The sequence below is a fragment of the Struthio camelus genome, chromosome 3, assembly GCF_040807025.1.
Source record: "Struthio camelus isolate bStrCam1 chromosome 3, bStrCam1.hap1, whole genome shotgun sequence".
In the NCBI taxonomy this organism is placed as follows: Eukaryota; Metazoa; Chordata; class Aves; order Struthioniformes; family Struthionidae; genus Struthio; species Struthio camelus.
The window spans coordinates 1,548,721-1,574,565 of NC_090944.1; the positions used below are offsets into that span (position 1 = coordinate 1,548,721).

Here is a 25,845-nt window from a genome sequence, read left to right on the forward strand (position 1 = left end):
AGCAAACAGCTAAGCTTTCACATTTTTTGATCATGTACTTTCATCATTATAATAAGCAGGTAACAAAATTGACATACACAGATAGCATTTTTGTGAGAGCTCCCAGCTGAACTGACCAGTATAAAGCCAATCTGTGGATTTGTTTTCAGTTCTCTTTACCTTGAGTGGGGGAACACGTGGCACCTGGGTCCCAGCTGCAGGAAAGGACTGCGGCTGGGTCCGAAATGACTGCTGGTACTGACAGTTCTCCATGACGCGTGGCTTTTTTTCAGGAGTGATTAGAGCTTCTTCCCGATTCTCTGACTTCCTCTTATGGCCTTCAACACTGACTTCCATTTCTTCATTTATAGGGGACTTCTTCTCCGGTATTTCTGGAGTAGTCACTTGACTAGTCACGCTTGCTACTACTTCACCTGCTTCAGGGCTCTTTGGTTTACTTGGGGCCAAAGCTGAGGTACTCATAGTCTCTTTTACTAATATTTCCTTTGATGCAGCATGCTTTTTCTCTTCTTCTGGCTTTTGACTAATGGCAGTTTGTGGTTTCTCTTGAATGGATTCTCCACTACCTTTCAAAGGTGTGGAGGAATGGTCGTTAGGCTTCACTGCACCACCATCTGAGGAAACTGAGGCCTCTGCAGATTTGGCTATTTTTGGCTGCGTGTCCTCTCTTCTTTCCTCTCCTCCTTTTTTCATTGCTGGTGCTTCCTGGACTGCTTGTGCTTTAGACTCTAATGGAGAAGTAATCTTCTCTTTGAATGGTGCCAGAATGGCTGGCATGCATTTTGGCTGTTCAGCTGCTGAATTTCCAGTCTCTGTCTCAGCAGGGCTGGTGTTTGTTGTCAGTCGCTTGGACTCTTCAGGGCTTAGTCCAGAACTAAAAAGAAAAAGGGAATTATTTCATAAAACATTTTTGAAAAAAGCGTACTATCCTTATAATTCTCTACATATCATGCCCTAAAGAAATATGACACACACCCCTAACTTTATACCACAGTCTTTGAAAACCTCTAGTCCTGCTAGTACTTCCAAGTGAAAGAGAACTTAATAGCTAAGTTTAAAACCAACTACATGAAATACATGTAACGTATGCCTTCCTGCATCATCAAAAACCTGGGAGTATTTCACTGTATTGTTCAACCCTCTTCATTTGTGGAAAAAATGAACAAACTGGGAATCTAACTCCCAGAGTCATCTGATACGGGATTAAATTCATTCATCCCTCTTAATTAAATATCCGATCTGTTTTTTTGCCCAAATATGAACCCATAAAGTCTGGTGAAGCCAGTCTGATAAAGACTGCTATGTGATTGATATCTACCCAACAAGCTCTTATGAACTTGATTTTCAACACTTTCTCATGCAATAGTTTCAGAACCATTATTTCTTTCAAAAGCTGGTCTTGACAGAGGTGTTTCATGTGGTAAAATAGCTTTCATCTCTGAGAACATCAGAGCTTAGCCCTTCAGTTCTCTCTAGTATTGCCATTCTGCAAGACATGTCCATGCTGTCCTGCTGTCCCTTGGAGGCACCTAAAGCTTGACGAATAAGGCTGTCACGTTTTCATCTGCCACCACAGGTGGCCATAATTACTTATATTCTGGTTTTCAACACTGGGGGAATTGAGTAAGTTAAACGAGTAAAGCTCTGTGCTAATACCACTTGCAAGATCACTTGCATTCTCAAACTGGTTAGTATGTGTGATACTAACCAGTGTATGTGTGTACGTGTATGTAAGTGATAAGTATGTGTATTCCTTTACTCAGTATTGTAATGTGTCATGGTTAAGTGCATACATACCAGCCTCCTACTCAGCCACGAAGCCCCAAACTATCAGACCATGGAGTGCTAAAAATAGGGTTTAGAATAAGCCAAACACCGTAGAGGGTTAAAACATCATAGATGAATGGGAGGAAGCCTGGCTGATAGTCCAATGACAAGTATAAAAGCTAACTGTAAAGATGCAGGAGGGAGAAATTCTTGATTAGCTGTTTATATGCATCTGTTCTTTTTTAAGTTTCTTAGTGTAAAATTATTCACTCAGAAACCTAAGATCTTCTCCACACTCCAAAAGGATAGGAAAATCCTGAAGCAGAAAGAAATACAGTGAAATACAGACTTAGGAGTCGAACCACGTAGGTGTCCCGTTCAAGACAGTGGGAAATACACCAGATTCTATATAGCAGGTGACTTACTGAAAATTAAAGTACACTCAAATACCTTATATCCAGATCCAGATCATCCAGATGCCTGGAATTACACTAAATAACCATAAGAGAGGAGCTTCTCAAAATGTCAGTGAGGAGTGGGAAAGGTTAAAGGTGTAAAGCCCAAATCACATCCTCAAATCAAAGTTAAAGCGTTAGAAATCCTATGTTAGCAAACACATCGGTTGTGACCTAGATCACTCAGAAGATACTCTCTCAGTTCTGTGACAGCTAGATGAAACTGGACCTTGTTACAGCACTGATGAAAAGTAATGTTTATTAGAGGAGAACAAGCCAACATTTAGGAACTGATACTCCTGGACAGGCAATAAGGGGAGGCGGGGACACAGCTGAATGTCTTACCTCTGACCATAGTAACTCTCAAAAAAATGTTCCTTCCACAGCTCCACCTTCTTTTCCTTTTCTATCTCTTGACGTATTCTTAGCTGCATTTCTGGTGTAAACTCACCTGTAAAATGCAATAAAGGATATCTGCAAGAAAAGCTATGGGTAAGATGAATTAGGACAACCGCAGGAGCCTTCTCACTTGCCGATTAAAGGATGATATCACACAGAATCCCTTTCACAGGCTGTTACAGCCCTAGCCATGATACTTCAGCATTTGTCCTGAGCTGCAAGGTGTTTCTCTGCTGCCTACTCCTTGCAGTAGATATGCAACCGCTTATGCCTGACAGTCAGAACTGCTTTCCCTGTCAGTATCAGCTCTCACTCTGGCCCCGGAGGTTGGCAGGTACCTTTTTCCAGCCCTTGAATCCTCATAAAATGATCAGGACATAAACTCCCAGTGAATGCCAGCATATATCACTTTATTTGAATTTGCCTCTAAAAACTCAACATTCCTCAAGTATAACTTCATTTGGGCTTGCTGCTAACGCAAGGTAACCCTGAGGGTGGTATTGAAACAAAGGTTTACTTCAGCCAAGCATGAAATAATGCTCACATTTGAACAAGTGGATACAGAAGGTTATGATAAAGCAAAACAAACATAATCCCAGCCTAAACTTAACAACTGGGAACTGGGAACGCAGAATTTTCTTTCCAAAGATCCTCAAGATGTGAATTGGTCAGAAGAATGAGAGCTAAGAGTTTACAGCAGTACTTTTGACTCCTGAATGCTTCCCCAAGAAAGATTATCTAGAAAGTTGGAAATTCCACTCATCAAAGCAATTCCCAAATTTCAAGTCTTGTGCGTTAACTTCCATCCAGGGAAGAATGGATTCTTCCCAGACAGCTTAACATGCATTCTGGGAATCTTTTCCAGTCTCACAATCTATGATTATTGCATATCATACAAATGGTTATAAGTATTCTGTGAAGCTTATACTTCTTGGTACGTTATCAGCTTTGCATGGAGATCTTAGACAAAACATGAGCAAAACAGCTGACCAACTTAGTTACAAGGAGCTTTGACTAAAATGTGTTTACATCACTTTTCTCCAAACTGCACTTCAGTCTTGAAGGAATTTTGCATCACGGTAATACAAAGGCCTTGTTCTGTAATTCGAGTAGCTGATATAACTATCTTAGACATGGTATGTAAAACCAAGGCTTTACTTTCTTCCAGCCATCCCAGGATCACCTTTGCAACTGTTAAGAAATGTTAAGCCTCTGCTGTGATATTCAACATTATAACTTTTGACATAAGGGTCAGTTAAGAAGTCCTCCTCAGCCACAGTTGCTTGTTTAGGACGGAAGGATATCACTTATAGACCTCCCTTTGCTTACAGCAAAGCAACTCTTGGGTGCATGAGCACAAGTGAGGGGGTGGTGTCCTCTAATGGGAGAAAGGAATAAGGAAAGGAAAGGAAAGGAGAAGGCCTTCCAGTAACATCCACAAACTTCCAAGAGAGAAGATAAACCAAACCAGCTGCAGAGTTCTTCAGAATGTGGTCATGCACAACACTGCACTGGCACTACTGAGAAAGCAGTAACGTTCCAGGGGATGAAAAAAATCAAAACTTCCTTAAACAAATCAGCTACCAAAGGATTTGCCATCTCCTGATTAACCTTAACAAATTCCAGTACGGGAAATTGCCTTTCTAAATTTAGCATCAATAATAAAGATGCTTCTTCATTTCATATCCTCAACTTCCAAACGGCTTGCCACAATGTAGATCTTGTGTTCAAACCCAGTGTCAGCTGTGATCCTGTGACCTGTGAAACAGTTCACACAGGGTTTAATTCTCCAGCTGTCACTATCCCAAAATTTTTGCAATTTTTAGAAAAACAGGCTGCCCAAAGACCTTGCCACACCTAAACAGTCTCTCCCCCCAGCATGATTCTCTTTTGCTAAACCAACCTTCCTTTCTTTACAAAGCCTTGGAAACTCCTGAGGTATGTTATACATGATTAAAGTCACAAACTCCAGGCTTGCCCTAGCCACATGAGGGTCCAACACTGCTGAGCCAGGAACTCTCAACTAACAGTCAAACCTTCCCTTATGCTACAGAGCTCTTAAATAAGAAGGCTCAGAGGATCATAAATGGCATGATATTATACTGGAAGAGACAACACATCCCAAGATAGCTGGGGGCTAACTAATCAAGGACTGTGGAAGTCAGAATGCATGATTTCTGATCAGGTTAACATAAATAGGAGCCAGAGCTAATATGTTCTTTATGTCAAATAGTGCTTATTAAATAAATATGAATATGTACACGAACGTATGTTAGATGTACACACGCACAATATAATTGCCATTTTCTGGAGGATCTGAAGATGTTGCCTAAGCAAAGAGCATAGCAATACATCACCTTGAAATGGCAGTCACGGATGGCTGTGGTGAGGCTTGCATGCAAAAACACCAAAAACTTCTTGCCAGGCACAAATGACAGAAAATATTCTTGGCAACTGATGCTACTCAGTCATAGGTAGGTGGGAAACAAAAAAACTGCAAGACATCTGAAGTGCACATTTCACATATACATCTATTGCGGATTGTAAGACCATATGTTAATATTTTAAGATTTGATCATTAGAAAATGGGAAAGCTTTTTTTTTTTTTTTTGCCACAACTGTAGATCTTTCATGATGGAAATGTGACCTTCAGCCTCAAATGTAATTCATTCCCAAAGGTTTACCTAGTTCTCACAGCAGTTCTCTTGTGCTCTTTATTACGGGAGGAACTAGTTATTAGAATTAGATCTTTTCCAGTAATGAAGCTACCAAAGATCCTTTAAAAAGATTCATAGAAATTGGATACTTTTATCGGTGCTTAGTTTTGTTTCTCAGCAATCTTCTCCCTTCAAATAAGGGGATCCCAAGAAATCCTCACTGAGGAATTCTTTTCATCTAATGCCTTGCCTGTGTGTTGGTGCCATTCAATTTACTGGCACAGACACACCAGAATCCAGAAAATAAAGAGTGATCCATACAGAAATAGATCCACTTTCATGTCATGTCGTGATTGGTGCTAGTCTTTATCGGAAGCCCTGGTGCCAGGCTGAATGGTTGGAATCTGGAGAGGAAAGGGCCCCGTAATGAATGAATGATTATATATTTAATCAAATCGCAGACTTAAGCATCTCTAAGTTCAAGACAGTTGCAGCAGTCCTGCAGCTTAATAAATGGCTGTCTTTAACTTATATAAAAAAATTATGGCTCGGCTCAAAGGACTGCCAGAAGCAACTGTGTGGCTAGATGACTTGGCTGATGACGATGACTATTACTCTGGGAATATAATTTACCTTACTCTATTAAGTTTAGTAGTGGGCTATATTTAGCTACCACAACTTGAGAATAACATATCCCTACTGTCATTTCACCAGCATTTTAAAGCATTTTTATTTCTTTTCTCATTTTGTCCAGAGATTTGGTCATTTTGCCATGAGTTAAGTTCAAAGATAATTCCTCACTGCAGCCTATTCTCTGCCCTTCAGTCTACATAGTTCTAGACTCACGTTTTCTCTCACAGGCCATACTGAGTACAGCGGTCTTCACCTAGTAAACTCCAGTAAAGCTAGTCACGCCAGTATTTCAGTTTCTATCGTTGTACTACTTTGTCAGGGGAAGATTTACCTTCTGACAACCTCTCCTTCCAGCCTTGGGCAGCTGAAGTGAAGAACTCGTTGTTGAGCGCTGAGCCACTCAGCTTCATCAAACCATCTGCCCCGACCTGGAACACATGACAGAGCAACTAATATGAATTAACTGTAAAGGCAAATGTGTCACACGTTATCACATGGGATCTGAAAACAGAGCACGCGTCCCAAAATTGCTACAAATCTCTCCAGAATCTGTCCTTAACTCATGTAGAAGAAAATTAGCAGCCTTCTGAAGGCTGTGCTTAGCCAAATCTGGGTCCCAGAAGATTCTGGTAAATTTTCCTCATCTCCACTTAAGCCCAAATCCTCTATAGTCCTGCTGCTGCGCAAACATACATGAGCAACAGGTCGTGCAGGTGGCAAGGAGAAGCACAAGGAAATGGAATAGCATGGCCTCTGAAAAGCTTCTGCAGATGCCTTTTGCCCTGCAAAATGAATGCAAGATATCATTGAGCTTTTATCCAAAGCAACAGCCCTGCGCTCTTCTGGGGAACAGAAAAAGGTACATGAAGGAAAATCAAGGGACATAAAAGGAATCATTTAAAAAGTAACTTTTAAATGTTTATAACCATAACCATGGATGTTTCAGGAAAAACGGGGAAAAATGAAGCTCAAAATCCATTCAAGTATTCATAATAATGATTAACCAATTAGGACATGCATACTATAGTGTAGGACATTAATGAAGAAAACATGAGGCCAAGACTGGAACATAACATTGTGCAAAATCATGACGAGTAAGAAATTATATGTGACCTATGTTTCCTTTTGCTCTTCATCCCACAGAAGTAAACATGGAATTCTCTACTAGAAACACAAAAACCCCACAAACTGTTCAGTAAGTCAGAAAAACAGTTCTGCTTCCATTTCTTGCATGAATAATAAATCAGAATAAACAAACAAAATCCAGCTGTCCAAGTGCAGGCTATATCTGATTATGCTGGGAGATCTGTGCAGCAACTTTCCACAATGCAGGAATTGGTGAAGAGAAACACTGCTTTTACTGAGGCAGCATTTGTGTGCATTTAAAACAATGGAAGTGACATAACAGACGCTTGTACAGGGAAGACTGAGTTAAGAGATTTTAAGTGAGGAGCTGCTGTGTAGCCATTGTAGGGATTTATAAAAGTAGAGATTTATTTTCTAGTCCAAATCTATATTGATCAACTATAGGCAACAGAATTCGTAAGACTATCCTTTCCTACACATTTGGTGTTGCCAGTACCTTACATTGGAAGAGAGGCAACTACTGCAGGGCTCGCTGGGTCCGGTCTCACAGAGTGCCCACAGCAGTATCTGTCTTTCTGTTCTACAGAAGCATCATCTCTAAGAGCTCAGACTGAGTCACTGCCAAGCAAAACAGAACAGATATGCAACCTTTTGCATTTGGCATATCCTACGCTTTCACCTCTTCTGTTTACTACAGCAAAGGCTTTGACATTCCTTAAGGAACACATCACCATCTGATGTGGTGGGCTGCTCTACAGTGAATTTTACTACCTTGAAATATAAACTTGTCATTTCAGGAGCCAAGCAGTATTGTTTAGCTAGTCAAAATTTGTTCTCAGTCAAATTCTAATTTAATTCAAGGACAATTAAACTTAGAAGCCAAGAAAGAAATGTCTTGCCGTCTGCTCTTGAGCTTCTTGCCAGTAAACTCCAGCTGCAAACTCCATCAATTCATATTTTGCTACATACCTAATTATTACAAAGGCCACAGGACTTATAAAACAATTCCTTTGAATACTTATTGGATCAGCTTAGGCCTAACAAGTCCCTGATGAACACTGATTGAAGATTAGAATTTATGAGACAATATAAAATGTTACAACTCCTCCAAACTCCAAAAGAACAGTATCTGTTTAGCAGTGTCCTCTGTAAAGCAGACCATGGTGCAGAGCTGCCAGACCCACATGCATTCTTAACATGCTGCAAGAGTCAAAGAGCAGCACAACTTCTAGGATGGATATAATTTTACTAAACCTCAATGTCTGCACTGTAAGTGTCTACATCTAAACTAGGCTCCCTTAACAGCTCACAGTGATCTAGTAAACGAAGCAAATGGAGGTCAGGGCTCAGTTATCTCATCCTGAACTAGACACCGATATTTGGTCACATGCTATTGAATATAGGAGCTAGATTTCCTCTTACTAGAAAAGAAGCCTAGAGAAACTAGCTAAGATGTAGACTCCTGGGGAGTGACTAAGGTGTGTAAACATAGGCCTGTAGTACTAATTTAGACATCACAAAGTAAAGTATCTTCAAGAACTCATAGATCTGATATAGGACATAGAGAAGATTTTTTATGGAGTGATTATCTTGAAGCCAGACTTGATACCAAAGGACATTTCAAATGGCTCTAGGCACATACCTTAAGGCATCTAAATCTGTAGGCACCCAATACAGTTAAGTGAAAGCACAGTTTAGAATTCCATTTTATTCTGAAGCTTCCAGGCCAGTATGGGTAGGAATGCTGAAGAGGCAACATGTGAACAGGAAAGAGGTATCCTTCTTTTGCTCCCCAAAGACTTATTTTAGCAAGGCAGGATCCAAGCTAAAATGTGGTCAGTGCTCTTCACTTGAAGAGATGAGTTAGTCTGGCTTTTTGATGAAGAACAAAAGGATGAGAGTAGTTCTTTGTATTATTTATTGTACTAAAGGAAAACACTACAGTAAACAAAAGCAAGTACACTGCAGAATATAGAAATTCCATCCTGGTCTCCTTTAAAAACATTTGTTTGCTTATCATATCATTGATCAAACATGACTTGAAGTCGTACAGTGATAAAAGACTCAGTTCTATCTATAGACTCTAGCTTAATTTCCAAATGTACAGATCTCAAACTTGACATCTCTGTGCTGCTCCTTCGACCTTCTGTGTCTCTTACTGTCTCTTATACAGCCTGGCCTTTTCTAATGTTCACTCATGACAGAGATCAAAGCTGCAGGCTACATCATTCACTGGAAAATCCTCACTGCACCAACCTGGTACCACTACCCGACTTACATACGTTGTGGCATGTCGCTGAGAGCTGAGCTACTTGAGGATGTGTGTGGATATACCAGGTCACTATAGAAGCTCAAGAAATAAACATTTGCTCTTCTTTTCTTCGTTATCACTTCACCAACACAGATTCAGTTTAATTATTTGGGCCCATTCCAACCCACACACCTACCAAAACTTCTGTTTTGAGGTTTGGAGGACTAAAGTCTCTGGTCTTTAGGAACTACAATAACATACATATAAAATAACACTTTGTTTCTGCGTACTTCTTCCACATACCTATGGACCTATTAAATCATGGTCTTTTTCTGTCCACTTTACAGTAGTCTCCCCTTTTACAGTCTTCTCACTCATCTCAGAATCATAGAAAAAAAAGCTGGACTGAACCCTGAGAGCTCATCCAGTCCACTCCATTTCCCAAAGCAGTATCACTCACATATGGTATCTGGCATATATTTGTCTAATGTGTTTGTAACTACCTCCAATGAGAGAGGGCCTACATTTGAGCAGAAACAAGATCCAGTCAGTTCGGATTCAAAACATTTCCTTTAGTTTCTAATCTGATTTTTAATGGCTGCATTTTAAATCCATTACATCCTGTCCTATCTGCTATGAGCAAAAAGATCAGATTATTTCCTTTCTTTTTGCAGTGGCCTTTACCACCCCAGAAGACAAGTTCTCCTTGATTGTCTTCTCTTTCAGCTAAACATCTCCAGGCTTTCCCCATCTTCCTGTATTGTTATGACTTACAGATATTGGACCATTCTCGTTGCTTTCCTCTACATTCTTTCCAATTGATACACATCTTTTTTAGAGGACAGTACTGATAAAGTACTTCAGCTGATGCTTTACCAATGTTAAATACAACGGGAAGCTAGCTTCCTGTGTTTTACAGTGTGTGCTTGTATTCGTACATCCTACTATGATGCTCACAGACCACCACCACAGTTTGCTTATATCCAGCTTGTGATCTACTGGGCTCCCAAACTCCTGTTTGGAAAAACCTACTCCGTAACCAACCTATCAAGATCATTTTGAATTCAGTCATGTTATCCACAGTTCTTTCCCGCCCTCTCAGCTTCCATCACTGGCAAGTATAACAAGCATGTGCTCGCTCTACTCTCTACCTCAGCTTTTATTAAAACATCCTTCATTCTCAGGACAGACCTTTGAGGAACCCCACTTATTGCACTGTTCAGTTTTGACAGTGAATCATTAATAACTACTCTGGATGGGTTTTCAAAGCTCCTTTGCGTTCACCTTCTAGTAGCTTCACCTAGGCCATGTTTCCCTAGCTTGATTATGTGAAGCAGTGTCAAAAGCCTTACAAAAATCAAAACATGACATTTACTGTTCTATCTTCTCCCCAAGGCCTACTGATTAACATACTGATTAAACAATTAGATGGATATGATACAATTAAAAAAAAATCCACGTTAGATATTGTTTATTTCTTTTAAAATTATTTTACAAATAGATTGTTTTATCTACAAATATTCTGGTATATAAACAAACAGATTGAACATACTTTGTGAACTCACTATTTTTCTTTCCTTTTACATGTAAGGCAACATTTGTTTTTTTCTCGTCTCTCAGTATCGTCTTCCACAAGCTGTCAAAGAAAACTGCTATAGCGTAAAGCCTGCTTCAGCCAGTTCTTTTGTGTATCCCTTAGGATGGAATTCGGATCCAGCTGACTTGAAAATAACTCTTATCAATAGAGTCCCTCAGCTGTTCTTTCAGTACCAAAGGCTGAGTTCCTGCCCCTTTGTCATTAATGTTAATTGTTCCAGTTATCTCTAACTGGTTAAATGAAGAGTTCAGTGAAAACCTTCACAGATTCTTCTGTGCCACTCCCAGAACAAAGGAACCCATTCCTCCTCACTGAAAACTTTTCTATTTTTTTAAATCCTCTTTTAGCACACAACAAGGACTTAAACAGATAATCCACAAAGCAAACTGCATCCAAAGCAGACTTAGGTTGCATGCTTGATACCTTCAGGCTAAAATGCATTTCAGGTTAGGACACAAGCTCTTTGGAGCAGTGTACTCTGCAGTCTGGACAGAAAAATCATTCAGTTTTCACGTTACCAAATTCAGTATTTGACAGCAGTAAGGTAAGTAATGAAAAACAGAAGAGGATGAAACTAAATTACAGTAGCTGTTTAGGTAAGATGTGGGAAGGTACCTGTAATAAAAGGCTGTAGGGTTATTCCTGTATTGCAGAGTTTGGGAGGGGTTTGGGGAGAGAAAGGGATGAAGATACTGAAATCACTCCGTTCCGATCCCTCTTGACCCTTATCAAGTCCAACACAACAGAAACATTGTTTTCACTGTAACTGGGAATATGGAGTTGATTGAATGGAATTAAGCCACTGGTCTAACCAATCTGAATTCTTTTTTTCAGACAGCAACAAATACCCAAATAAATCACGGAAGAATTTTCTGATTTTTTTCCACACTGTACAGAGAAGATAAAGTCTATCCCATTAGACATTAATGCAGTATTTGAATGTCTAGCCAGTTATTCCTGGAGATGGGGCTGACACCTAAGAGCGTAGCTCCTCTCTCCAATGGAAAACACGACGTACCTGCCTGTCCACCTCGGGGAGCAGCAGCAGCAGGCGCTGCTGGCATTCTGAAGGTAAAACAGAGAACGTATGCTTGTTGATCAGTGCCCGCAGGTTTGTGTTCACGAGGATGGAGTCCGGGGTTTCCACATCAATTTCAGCACACTTTGTTCTCTTCAGCTGCCCTGCAAAGAACCACAGAGACCTAGGTAACTTCTTACCTAAGAAAAGATTAAAGGCTCTTTTACAGAGTTTGCTGTATCTCAGACATTCACAATGCCACTTTAGTAACTCATTTCAAACCTTGACATACGTCAAGGCTTTACCTTTGCACATATGCTTAAGAAAAAAACGTAGAAGGTCTTTTCTGGCAGAGGAAATTCAATACCTAATATATTGTACCCTGTGTCAGTTCACCTAACTTTACTGGGAATCCTGGCTATCTCATTGGAGCCTGGCAAGGAGTCTTTTTCAGGAGGTTTTTTTAGAAATGTTTTTAGCCAAATTAATTTTCTATTTTAAGCCTCTAGTTAAGGTCAGTCTGTTCCTCTGGATTTCTTGTTGGACATTCCTACTTTGTTCTCAGCAAAAACATTTCAGAAAAATTCAGCAGCCCCTTGTGCTTGTCTAGAAACCACAACGCTAGATGAAGCAGTAAAAATGAGCAACTGTTCTCTTCTTTCCTTTTCTGTGTTTGAAAACCACCAATTCCAGCATTAACCCTCACGTTACAGCCAGCTACATATATGTGCTGCAACTTCAGAAAAAAATAATGGATAATGCATTTGTACTGTGTACACCGTTTCCTTTGGATTCATCCATTGCCTATTACAGGTAAAAAGCCATGTATTATGAAGCTTCAATTAAAACTGCGTTATTAGAAAAATGGCTAATATTAAGACAGACCCTGCTCCACCTGACTGCAGGGATGACAGTGATTATTTTTAAGGTAGCAGGACCTGATAGAATAACTTCCCTGGAGGCTTATTTAATCAAGGAAAGATGGCTTGCTCTCTTACAAGTCATTCAGAAAATGGCTCTGCAGATTTACTGTCTATTTAAGCTACAGAATTTTCTAATTACAGCGGGAGCTGAACCTAGACTGTAGAGTAGGTGTCTGCAGCTAGCTGCACTGCGCCCACCTTGGGGAAGGCTGGCAGATGCAAGTGCCCGGAGTGGCACCTCAGCATTCCTCTCTCTGCCTTATATTTATTCCCAGTATTTTATTCACATGAACTTTAGAGCCTGGGAAGTGCTAGCTCAATGGATTGCAAATCTGTTCTTTATACTCAGGATACAAATAGCAAAGGTAACTTTTCCCCACATGGCTCTGCTAATGTGTCTGAGCCTTGAGGTAGGGGTGAGAGAGGGGGAATTTAGTCCTGAGAATGAGACAAAAAAGTTGACAAATCAGGCAAATTGTGATAGTGATATGTGTCATGAAGACAACAGAACTAGGACCAAGGCCGTGGGGTGAAAAGCACAGATGGAGACCTCAGCATAGCCTCAAGTTCAACGAGGTCAATTCCATCATTGGTATATGTAAAAGAAACCAGAAAGGGTCCGGAGAGCTGAGAAACATCTAATTTCAGTGAATGGGAGGAAGTCAAGTAGCAGTGGGGCTTGAAGTATAAAGGTCTGGGAAAGATTTCTGTTTATGTTACCAAAGTACCTTAAGTACATTAAAAAGCCTGCTGAATAATGCAAGTCCTTTTTTACTTCTCAAGCCGTAAGCTGCAAATTCATAAACAAAAAGCCCTGCTGACAAGAAATGAGCAAAGGCTTATTTGCATATGTAAGGTGTGAATTATCTTTCCTAATTCATGCAGAAGAACAGGAGTACCTCCCAGGATTTTCCAGAAATCACTTTAGTAATGTAATTAAATTACACGTTTTACTCCGTTTTCCTATTTGGGCTTTTGTTCTGTCATCAGAGCAACTAAATCTCTGTAAGCAGAAAAATAAATATCTTACTTGCATGGAGCCTGTCAGATCTCTGGAAGGGTTTCTTCCCCAACCCTGGCAAGGAGTTACCAAGCTTAACAGAGGCAGAAGAACTGGAGGTGGAGTTCTGAGGGCTGCTTGACTGTCCATCTGACTGCTTTCCTTCCCAAGCTGCACAGGAAATTGAAACGTTTAAACACAGGGAGGTACAAAGAAATATTACATGAGACATCTGTTTGGCCCGAAACAAAGATTCTTGAACACGCATACCCTAATCCCAGCAGCTCTGGGACAAGCAGTTCCATGACACTTACATACCTTTATTCTTCTAGTACTTATTTTCCAACAGGCCGTAAAAGCAGAAGAGCCCTTTGTAGCTATCAGACCATCACAAAACAAAGAGATGGACAACCATTTTGTTTATGGTTTGAATCTATTTCTCAGTCCCATCTTATTTCCTGTCATTACCCAGGCTAGCAAGATTTTGTTAAAACTTCCTTTCAGAGGCATATTTTCATGTCCTCCTCCAAAGTCACTGCTCAGCCAAACCAGACAGATTTCACCATTGTGATCTCTCCTTACAAATCAGTGCCACCCACATTCTCTTTTGTATAGCTGTATTTTTTTTCTGCTGGTGGGAAGTACTTTTTCCCTAGATTCTCCCTGCTTTCCTTTCTCCCATCTTCTAGAGTGAGATGAAGTAAGAGCATGAACAGGTCTTCTCTCTTTAGGTTTGTGTGCAGTAACAGGTATTCACTCGCTCATGGAGAGGTGCTCAAGTCCCATGCCTCAAAAGAGAAACTCAACAATACATAATTAAGTCACAAACTAAGTGAATGCTGGTTTTGATTAATGACTTGCACTAATTAATTCCTTGCTCCAACCCTTTCAGGCCCTTCATTTAGCCAGTCAGTGCCAGCTTTGTTCCCCATATACCTCTCTTACTCTCTTTTCTGCCTGGCTCCCTTCCCCTTCCTTCTCTTCCTTACCGTAGCTGCTCCAGTTCTGACTAAATGCACCCCTAAAACCATGGAATCGGTAGGCTGCCTTCTGTCAGAAGATTGTTCTCTCTCTACTTGAATGTTGAATCTACTTCTCCATCTCAATATATCCTGCTATCCATAGCAATTCCTATGAATTATCACGTGGGTAAGGGGGTAAAAGGACTCCATGGATGTTAACGAAAAACAGATAAAAACCCTTCATGTTGCAGCAACATTCAAAGGCTTTTACTGTAATCAGTTTACAGTCCAACTGGGGGCTCCATGAACATACTCTCTTCTGACCTCAAGTCAGTCTAATAAGGCCTTAGCAAAAACTAAGGAAGAGAGCTTTTTTTGAGACCACACACAAAAATGAGTTTGATCCTTAACTTCTTTGTGTCTCTCACAATCTTTAAACCTCCTTGCCTATTTGTGAACAAGCCCATGGGACCAGACGAGCTGAATACATGGGTGCTGAGGGAGCCTGCCATGTCCTCGCAAGGCCACTCTCTATCATCTTTGAAAGGTCATGGAGATCAGGGAAGATTACCCATGACTGGAGAAAGGCAAATGTTCCACCCGTCTTTGAAAAAGGCCAAAAGGGCAATCTGAAAAATATAGGCCTGCCAGCCTCACTTTCATCCTTGGGAAAAACATGGAGTGAGCCCCTCTTGGAGCACATTTCTTGGAGCACCCTAGTAGGGTTTCAGCTCCTACTAGGTCTCTACTGTTGCTACTTCCCGAAGGGAAGATGCAATTCCTTCTGGGGCAGGGGCAAGGGGCTGTGGAGATGAGGTCTTCCGGGAACAATATTTGCCTGTTGTACTAATGACCTGTTCAGGTTCAATCCTGGTTAGCTGAGACATTGTGAAAGGCTTTGAAACTATAATTCTATATTAAAGGCTCTGCGTACCTGGCACTGCATTTTCTAAATACAGTCATTGGCATGACAGTTTTCTACTGGATTAATTTTGACTTCCTTCTTAGAGCATACCACCCCAGGTACCCAGGACACAAGCACATCTTTAGGACTGATTTTCAAACAAGCAAGGTGAGGTTAACCTTTTCCCCTTACTCTTTTTGAAAGGGACTGAGAACTACAAAGCTGCCTGAGAATAACAGGCAACATCATCTACTGTTAAATGCCCCACGTCACTTACTCTGCTATTAAATGATGCATGAAGTACAGCTGACGATACATGCCTGTTCCTTTCAATTGGATCTATGGAACATAGCCTCAACCCTGCATTTCTCTGAACAGATGTTACAAGAAACGTTCCAGCAGTATATAACCAGCAAGTCAGAACAGATTAGTTTCAGTTTGGATTTTTTAGGGCTATTTAGAAAGGGAGAATAAACAAACACACTAAAACACAGGAGAAAAAGTCCACTAAAGAAAGACAACAGGCGATGAGGGAACATCTCCAATTATGTAAAAGGCTGTGGGAGAAGAAATCAAATAACCTGGACTCTATGTCCACAGTGGATAGGACAGGAAATCTTGGAATTAAATCAGAGCAATAAAAAACATTCTGATTAGAGGCAGAGAAAAACATTTTAAGGATAAAGTAAACAAAGCAGGAGGGGCCAGACTGGCTAGGAATTTTTGGTCTTCATCGATTGGAGATGGCTGAGGACAGACCAAAGAAACATCAGTCAGGACTGTATACTAGATTCACATGAAGGAAAGGCTGTGGACTAGATGAGCTCTCAGAGGTACTCCTGGCCCTGGTTCCTGAAGAGTCTATGAAATTTCTTACCTGACCAATGAAATACAGCAACTAAATAGTTGGCATTCCCTTGGCCCTGATGCCAACTGGCAGGTACCGTCCACGTTCACACCCTTAAGCTTTCTCTCGCTCAAGCAGGGTGGCCCCACATTCAAACTGCCTGTTTGGAACAGGGTTTGGGCTGTGCTCACCCCAAACCGTGCCAAGGATTGTTTAGGAGGCTGCTAGCTTATTCAGAGCCAAAACCGTGCTGGGGGTTCAGCAGAAGGGATGTCCAAGTTCCAGTGCTTAGGCCTGGCACTTTGGCACGGATTAGCTTAGCAGCAGAGACGCACCTTCTCGCTGCACATGCTGTTGCTGTTTCTCGTTCTGAGCACAGGCTCGCTCGCTGAAGGACTGGCTGTTTGGCAGGGGAAGGACTATTAGGTTTGGAATCAGGATAATAGCTGCTGCAATAATAATAATTGTATGGCACAGTTTCCATCTGTAGCTAATGATTCACTGTGTTACTGAGGTTATCAGGCTTTACCAAAAAGTCAGTTTAAGAAGACTGAAAATAGCTTAGGATTTGGGATTGGGGATGTAATTTTGTTGTGATCTGATAATTTTCTCTCCCTTTTTTAGGCAACCTTCATGATCTGTCAGTCTCAGCCACTTTGTCTATGAGGGAGAACATTCGACAGAGATCTTTTACTGTGAGCATTCTTGCTGCCCATCCCTGAACATTTATATTTTCATCATCTTTCTGAGATGAATCAAGATCAGTAAAATAAATCAAGAGTGAAGGATGGAAAAATGGGGGGAGGGGAATTTCCATCTCCCAGATAAAGTGCCTTGGCTTGCAAAGCAGTTTTACCCATTAGAATTAAGGTAATAGATGGGGGTAAGTGCAGGGACCTCAGAAGTACACACAGCTTAAATGGACAGGGACTGTATATGCGTTGCAGAGGATGGTGATGCAGGATCAGAATCAGCAGGGCTGTGCACCAGAGGAGGAGATCCTCACTCTTTGGAAGAGATTTCAGCCTCAAAAAGCCAGCCCTCTCTTCCTCTAGTACACAACGCTGCTGCTCTGGCTCCTGCCTCTCCGTCCTCCATATCATACATACTGAGCTGTGTATTTAAGTTGTGTGTACTTCTTAGGTCCCTATACACATTTCTCCCCAACATTGCTTTGTGCTACGAAACACAAAGATACCATCTTTTGCTATGGAAGACCCTGAAGCACAACCTGCTCCTGCTCCGTTCTGGGGAAGCATGACCACATGCCTGCCCTACTCTTAAATACTTCTCCACACATCTGCTATCAGCCAGCGCTGGAGACAGGTGACAAGGCCAAGCATGTGTCTGATCTGATACACCCAGTGCTTGCGTTCCTACCATGAGTATGAACAAAAGCAAATTGGTATTCCATGATCTGGGTGGGACACGGTATAGAGACTAATTGCAATGTTTACAGATGACCTGACAAATTGTGGATTGGTAAAATAGTAAGGATCGAGTTAATCTATGAAGTAATTTACTTGTACAATAGGCAAATCAGTATATACAAACACAAGGGCATTCGTTTCATCTAGGAGAAAACAACTTAAGTTGTGCTTACAGAACCAGGAGCGTACTCCAGAAAGCAGTTAAACAGAAAACAGTGTAGAGATACCTAGCTAGAGGTAACTGCTAAGAATTCACGATAACTCGTGAAATGCTGCTGCTGCTAAGGGAGCTAATGCACTGTTGAATGAACAAGAGAAGCGATCTCATTAATTTCTAACGCAGCATAAATGCCGCAAAGCACTTGGGGATCTATCAGATAAGACCGTACATCTTTGGAACAAGAAATGTTAAGTCACCCTCCAGAATGAAAAGACTATCCGGAAAGAAATAAATTCTAAAAGGAATTCCATCTGCTTTGCTTAGCCATGAGGAGGACCTGACCACAGTGTATGGGCAACTTCAGGGGGAAGATACTTGTCACAGAAAGAATGGCACAATAAGATCTATCCTTAACTGAATGCATTCCTAATAAAGTCAAAGTCAGAAACACAGAAGCTAGAACATTTCAGAAACAAAAAGAATGTCATATGAAAAGAGCACTTTTTTCTCTCGTCCCCTAAAACAAGCAAAGGCAAGTTACAAAGACACAACAGTAAAAGAAAACAGAGGACTATCATTGTCACGTACCAGATTTTGCCGGTGCAGAGTCACTGGCTGCCTTTACAGCCTTCAGAAGGACATGCTGATTAGATGACACGGGCATGCCTGCCCTGCATTGCTGCTGCTGTTGCTTTTGCTGCTGTTGCTTCAAGGCCTGGGGAAGAGGACAGAAGACATCACCAAAGAGAAATTCAAAATAGTCTTTGTAGTTAATAACACACAGTACAAACAGCTTGTTTCATAGCATCTGATAATTGGATTCTGATTATAACTAAGTCAAAAGTTTTAAACAACTTCTGAAACGCCATTTGTATGGGATACTGATACTGTCCATTTAAATACTGTATTATAAGTAGACATTTCCTACCTTCACATCTAAAGTAAAAAGTTAATGGTTGTAGAACATCTTAAGCTGTGTTGTTTCACGGAAAAATGTTTTCTAGAGAATGCAAAGAGAAGGAATTCTAAATCTGAAGTTGGTTCAAGGAGCAATTACATAAATAACTTCAAAGTAAAAGTACCATAATGTAACTCGCTTCAGTCTCCTGGAGGAACAAGTAGCAACTTACTAAAAACATTCAACAGAGACAATACACATTAGGAAAGACTTTTAATTAGGAAAGTAATAAAGACTAAAACACTAAAGGGAAGAAATTAAAATCCTTTGTTTCAGAAAAGAGGCTGTTAAGGCAACTATAATACAGCTTAAAAGGCACAAATGACCAATTAGATAAGGGACTAAGAAGGCAATTTGGTTAAACTGCTGCATTTTACCTTACCTAAACCAAAGCATCGGTTTTTAAAATATGAACTCCAAACCCAAATGAACTTAACAGCAAAGTAAATTCTTGCAGATCAAGTATACAGGAGAATTTGAAATAGGAAGCACCTCTGAAAATATGATGCTGCATATATACAAACCAGTAGGACTGCTGACTAGAGATCATCACTTTATCTTAAAAAACAAACAAACAAACAAAAAGAAACACAATTAGGACTAGGGAGAGACAATGAAAATAATATTTAAGAGCCTGCAGAATTTGCCATATGAAGAGAAGAGAAAAAGACAGACTTTCAGTTTGGAAAAGACACAAATGAAAGCGACCGAAAACAAAATGATACAAATAATAAGTTGATATGTTAGATTCCTATTTATTAAATAGTTCCTATTTAGCCACTTGTATCATAGGGCAAAAAAAAGCATTCAAACCAAAATGCAACCAAATTGTGCTGGACCTACTGGGTCAAGGGAGAGAGAGAAATTTGACATTTACATGAAGAACACAAAAATCCATAAAGTCACATAGATCAAGAAAGCTTTTACAAACTCCTCTTCTGGGCTGAAGATGAACCACAAGCAAGAGTGAATGTCAAGAAAATAGTAGGCTATAAACACCGCTCTACATTCCAGTATGTGCGATAGGGTGTGAATCCAAACTTACATTATTCAAATCACTTCAAACATGTAAAGTTTTCTATATTCAGTTCACCTCTTATTCTGGATGCCATTTGTTTAATTGCTGCATTTTTCTCAGCTTAGGTAAAACAATTTTGCTTTTGTTCATTGTGTCACCTCACAATTCTCGGTCACGCAGCATCTGAGGTGCCCACGCCAATGGTGGCTGAGGCATGTGTGGGAAGAGAAGGAAACGATTGTTCATCTAGACATCTCTTTTAAAATTCCGTTTCAACTTTACATTGTGTTTTCTGATATAACTAAATCTTCATTTTGAGCCCTGTTATAATCACAGAATAATTCAGGTGAGAAAGGACCTCAGGAGGCCTCTAGTCTAACCTCCTGCTCAAAGCAGGGTCAGCTTAAGCTCACATTGGGTTGCTCAGGACTCTATCCAGTTGGGTCATGAAAACCTCCACAGATGGAGATTGCATAGCCTCTCTGGGCCCTTGCTCGACTGTTAGACTCTTCTTATGGGGAAAAGTTTTTCCTTATATCCCACCTGAACTGCTCTTGTTTCAACTTATGCCCGGTGTCTCTCATCCTCCCACCTCCTTCACCATGTAGTGAAGAGCCTGGCTCCATTTTTTCAATAACCTCCTTCTCTTCGTAGGACAAGTGTCCCATCCTGGTGGCCCTCACCAACTCATTCCAGTTAACTGATGCCTGCCTTATATTGAGGGCCTAAAACCAGATATAGTATTTTAGAAGGGGTCTAATGAGTGCTGCATAGGGATCAGTAGGATCTGAGGGTTGACCTACTGGAAAGCAGCTCTGCAGAGCAGAACCTGGGAGTCCTGGTGGACAACAAGTTAAGCATGAGCCAGCAATGTGCCCTTGTGGCCAAGAAAGCCAATGGGATCCTGGGGTGCATTAGGCAGAGTGCTGCCAGCAGGTGGAGGGAGGTGATCCTGCCCCTCTCCTCAGCCCTGCTGAGGCCTCCCCTGGAGTACTGTGTCCAATTCTGGGCTCCCCAGGACAAGAGAGACATGGCACTCCTGGAGAGAGTCCAGCGGAGGGCTACAAAGATGATCAGGGGACTGGAGCATCTCTCCTATGAAGAAAGGCTGAGAGAGCTGGGCCTGTTTAGCCTTTAGAAGAAAAGACTGAGAGGTGATCTCCCCAATGTGTACAAGTATGTGAAGGGGGGGTGTCAAGAGGATGGGGCCAGACTCTTCTCTGTGGTGCCCAGTGACAGGACAAGAGGCAATGGGCACAAACTGAAACACAGGAAGTTCCATGTGAACATGAGGAAAAACTTCTTCTCTGTGAGGATGACTGAGCACTGGAACAGGTTACCCAGAGAGGTTGTGGAGTCTCCTTCCCTGAAGATATTCAAAACCTGCTTGGACGCGATCCCGTGCAACATGCTCTAGAGGACCCGGTTGAGCAGGGGGGTTGGACTAGATGATCTCCAGAGGACCCTTCCAACCTCAACCATTCTGTGATTCTGTAATCCCTCACCTCTTGTTCATATAGCCCAAGGTGCTACTGGCCTTCTTTGGTGCCAGGGCACACTGCTAGTTCCTGTTTAACTCTTGTCTATCAGGATTGCTAGGTCCTTTTTGGCAGAGCTGCTCCCAGCCCATCCTGTTACAAGGGGTTAATCTGACCATGGCACAGAACGTTGCATTTGTCCTTACTAAATTTCATTAAGTTCCTTTCAGCCCAAATCATCCAGCTTGTCTAGGTCCCTCTGAACAGCAGCCCTGCCCTCGAGTGTATCCCCCGCTGCATCCCCCAGCTTGGTGTTGTCTGTAAACTTGATAAGGTTCCTCCCATCTACTGTAGGACGCTGAGAAAGATATTTTACAGGAGAAGTACCAGGATAGACCCATGATGAATTCCACTTCTAACCAGTGTCCAAGTCTAGTTTGAACATACCTCACTACCCTCTGAGCATGAGGATCCCAGCAGTTTTTTTAACCCATCTAGCAGTCTGAATCCCAACTTAGACCTATGGGCAGTGTGGGAGACCATGTCAGAAGCTTTGATAAGGTCAAGGTATATAACATTCATTGCTCTCCCTTAACCCACAGGTACAGTCATTCCATCACAGATGGCAAACAGTTTGGTCAAGCATGATTTACCGTTCCCAAATCCATGCTAACTATTCCCAGTCATTTTCCTCTCCTTCATGTGTCCAGAAACGGCTTCCATTAGGACTCAGTAAACATTTTTTCAGGGACCAAAACTCACATCACATGTCACCTTCACTTGCCTCTCCTCCTATCCTGACCCACAAGCTCTCAGTCAGCCTGGCCCCCCTCCCTCTGCATACACAAGGCACCCCATTGCTTTTTCTTCCCTGCCTCTTTCCTGAAGAGCTTGCATCACAACACTCCGGTCATACAAGCCATCCCACCACGTCTCAGTTACTCCAATGGTGCCATTGTTCTGCATCCACACATGGAGCCCTGGCTCCTTCTGGCTGTTTCCCAGGCTGTGTGCATTTGGGTGTAGGCATTTGAGGAGGACCCCCCTTCACCCCACCCTGTTTTGTTGTTCTTGAGGACCCTCTCACTCCCATCGCTGTGCCCCAGGCACTTATAACCCTGACTTCTGTTCCCCCACTTCACTGCAAGCTCTTATCACCCTCCCTTGACAAACCTAGTTTGAAGCCCTCCTCAGCAGGTCAGCAAGGCTCCTGGCAAACGTGCTCTTTCCTCACTTTGTCAAAGAGATCCCCTCTCTCAAAGAGGGACTGATAGCCAAAGTGTTGCCAAGTGTTTCACACTTGACAGGCAGCCAGTTGTTAACTCACAGGATGTGTCAGTCCTACCCAAGCCTTACTCTTTCATCCACAGCATTGAAGAAAACACTACTTAGGCTTCCATGTCCTTCATTTTTGCCCCTAGAGCTCTGTAGTCACTCTTGATTTGTCCCAGGTCTCCTTCGGCAGTGTCAGTACTGCCCATGAGGATAAGCAACACAGAGGAACAGACTGAAGGGCAGAAGAGCCTTGGCTATCTTTGCAACATCCTTGATCTGGGCTGCTGGCAAACACCACACACTTTGTATGACAGCATGTCTGGTCTGCAGGTGGACGCCTCTGTTCCCTGTAGAAGGGAATCTCCAGCCACTAACACCAAGAGGAACTGGTCAATGCTCCGCTCAGGCCCAGCTGGCTCTGAAGCCTTGCACAATGGAGCTTGCTCCCCTTCCTTGGCCATTAGGGCATTGCACTGACTCTGTAGGTTCAGATATGAGGAAAGGGAAGGAGCCTTTCCCCTGCTGCCAGATGTCCCAAGCTTCCAGCCTTCCCCATCGCAGGAGTCTCCATCCACCACTCGTTCAAGCATAGCCCCTACCTGTCCCTCCTGGCATCATGGGCACAGGCTCTCGCCCCTGGGAGGTGTGAGTGTAGGTGTGTGCGGGAGAGAGTGTTTGTCCAAAGACCCTGTTGCTCTCCTGTTCATACTCCCTGATGGGACACAACCTGCCCACTTCCTCCCACAGCTCCTTGCCCTGGGGTTCAGCCCCTTGACCGGAGCCTGGCCCAGCAGTGAAGCCCCTTGGTCCCCAGTGGAGAGACAGGCACCAGCGCTCCCACTGGCCCAGGAGCAGTCTGCCCTCTAGAGTTGGGTCTGCGTGGAGGTCTCTGCCATGCCATGGTTGCCTTCTCCAGCTGGTGCTGGGGACCAGCTCTGTGGGGTGCCACCACTACCATCCCCAGGCCCAGGCCCTGTCCTTTCCCCACAAGGGGCCCAGTCTCTGTCCCTGAACACAATGAAAAGCCACCTTTGGAAACTGTGGAGCGTATCTAGGACTGCAGCTGCAATGCAAATCAGCATGGGGAGAACAGCTTGCCCCAGTTTTAGACCATTTCCTGGAGGATTACTTTCTTTTTGTTTGCCTTTGTCTTTCTTTTCTCTTTGTCATACATCCTAGCAATCTTAATGGAGGGCAGATGTTTCTGAGAAATGGGTGCAGTTGCACAAAGGACGGCTCTGAAGTAAACATCCCTGCAAAGGGTGGAAACCATCACTTTTCTATAGAGTTGAAAAAGAACCATTGCCCTCCTCCTCTTCCTCCTCCTCCTCCTCCTCCTCCTCCTCCTCCTCCTCCTCCTCCGTCATTCAAAACAGCATCGGAGAGGTAGTGCTTGAGAAAGACTCTTTAATCCTAACGCTTTGATAATGAAAAGAGGTTCTTTAAGTGTAACTGAAACAAAGAACTTTTATCACCAGAGCATTCCTCCCTGTCAGCCCTGCGGTGGTTCAGGACACAGCGCTTGCAGCAGGGACCAGAATCTGGTCCTAAGTATCCGTATGTTTCTCTCTGGACCTGCTTAGTCTCAGACTCCAAGGATAATAAGCTCTGGGGACATAATTAACGGGCAAAAATCTGTAGACGTATAGCTCCCTTCTTCACACTCTGAATAATGTAAAGCGACTGTTCATTTGACTTAGGAGCTTCTGTAAGGTGTAGTCCGACCCAATCCCTGGCCTTGACTCATTCAGCGTATGCATGACAATAATAGAAGAAAGTGAAATAGATGAAGACAAAGGCCAGCAGTGTAAGACTGATTCTGACTCTTATCAGAACAAAGGGTGCAATTTCTAATCTCCAAAAATCATGATGAGATCTGAGCTCTGATGACCGTGGGATGGCCGCTCAAGCTAGATAAAGATGAGATGAGGTCAGTAGATTGGAGATGATGACAGGAAACAATGGAGGGAATATCTGCATTTTCCAGCAAAGGCTGAGAAATTGGTCATTTCCTAGATCTGGATTATCAGTTTCAGAACATCAATGTGTTTCTTCTCTATCACCACACCATCATGGTAACCAAGGATGTTTTTCCCCATGATTGTTTTATCTTTTTGGCAGAATGCAGAAACAGTGGCATGTCTCTGCCAATTTAGATTCACATATTGCAAACCTCTTTACTTAGGACTTTTCCAAAAGATCATAAGGAAAATTGAGCTTGCATAGCATGCAGCCATCTGCTTACTCTACGGTGTGATGGCGGCACTCTGCTGAATGCCACCTTATTTGGCTGTAGCTTACAGTTTTAGCTCTGCTCTGCTTATGGACTAAATCCCGTTCCTTATTTCTTAAAGGAGTTGGGACTTAATGCCAGCATAGCTGCAATGCAGCGTGGCAGGGTTCAAAGTCCTCACCTGGAACTCTCTTCCCTCCAAGAGCGTGATAATCGCTACCTTCAAATGGAAGCACTGAATCCAGCCAGCTGACTTTTCCAGGGCATAGTAGGAAATAATCTAGACCCCAGTCAATTAAAAATATGGAAGCTTTTTTTAAGATGCTGAGCCTTTAAGTGGAAAAAAAGAATTATGTTTTTCCTACTGCTATAACTCACAACACTGCTGCTCGTTCCTGCTATGTATATTTGCTCATTCTATCTACTTTTTATGACTTCATGCTCACAGTTGCAACTAGGTTTAGGAAGAGGTGGAAGATGTAAAAGGTCAAAATGGAAAAATTCCACTGGAATAGTTAAGCAATAGATTTGGCATGCAACGTTCTTAATTTGTTCCAAAGCCAGAGCAAACAATTAGGCAGGTAAGTCGGAGCGCCGTTTTTTCCAGTGTGCCTGGAGACAAGTTATTCACTATGCTACAATCTGATGTTCTACCCTGGGACAGAAGAGTTGAGGTCAAGGGAGAAGAGCTGCTGTGCTGGAAGAAAATAACTATCAACAACTGCCTTTTTTGCTTTATAAGCAGCTACAGAATGGTTCAGAACAAATAGTTACACAGACATGAATGAAGGCCA

General features: G+C 42.2%; 1 protein-coding gene across 9 annotated transcripts in view; it reads right to left on the minus strand.

The window, feature by feature from the left end:
- The window catches only part of ASXL2 (ASXL transcriptional regulator 2), a 139,074-nt gene that overhangs the window by 13,567 nt on the left and 99,662 nt on the right, over nt 1-25,845 (minus strand). For 8 of the 9 annotated variants that reach the window (XM_068936651.1, XM_068936649.1, XM_068936650.1 and 5 more), the window contains 6 exons: nt 18,678-18,804; nt 13,817-13,957; nt 11,864-12,027; nt 6,243-6,339; nt 2,568-2,673; nt 160-874 (listed from right to left, as the gene is read on the minus strand). In XM_068936651.1, coding sequence (XP_068792752.1) covers nt 160-874; nt 2,568-2,673; nt 6,243-6,339; nt 11,864-12,027; nt 13,817-13,957; nt 18,678-18,804 — 1,350 coding nt within the window. Of the gene's footprint in view, nt 1-159; nt 875-2,567; nt 2,674-6,242; nt 6,340-11,863; nt 12,028-13,816; nt 13,958-18,677; nt 18,805-19,017; nt 19,090-25,845 lie in introns of all 9 variants that reach the window. The other variant, XM_068936656.1, reaches the window with a different exon arrangement.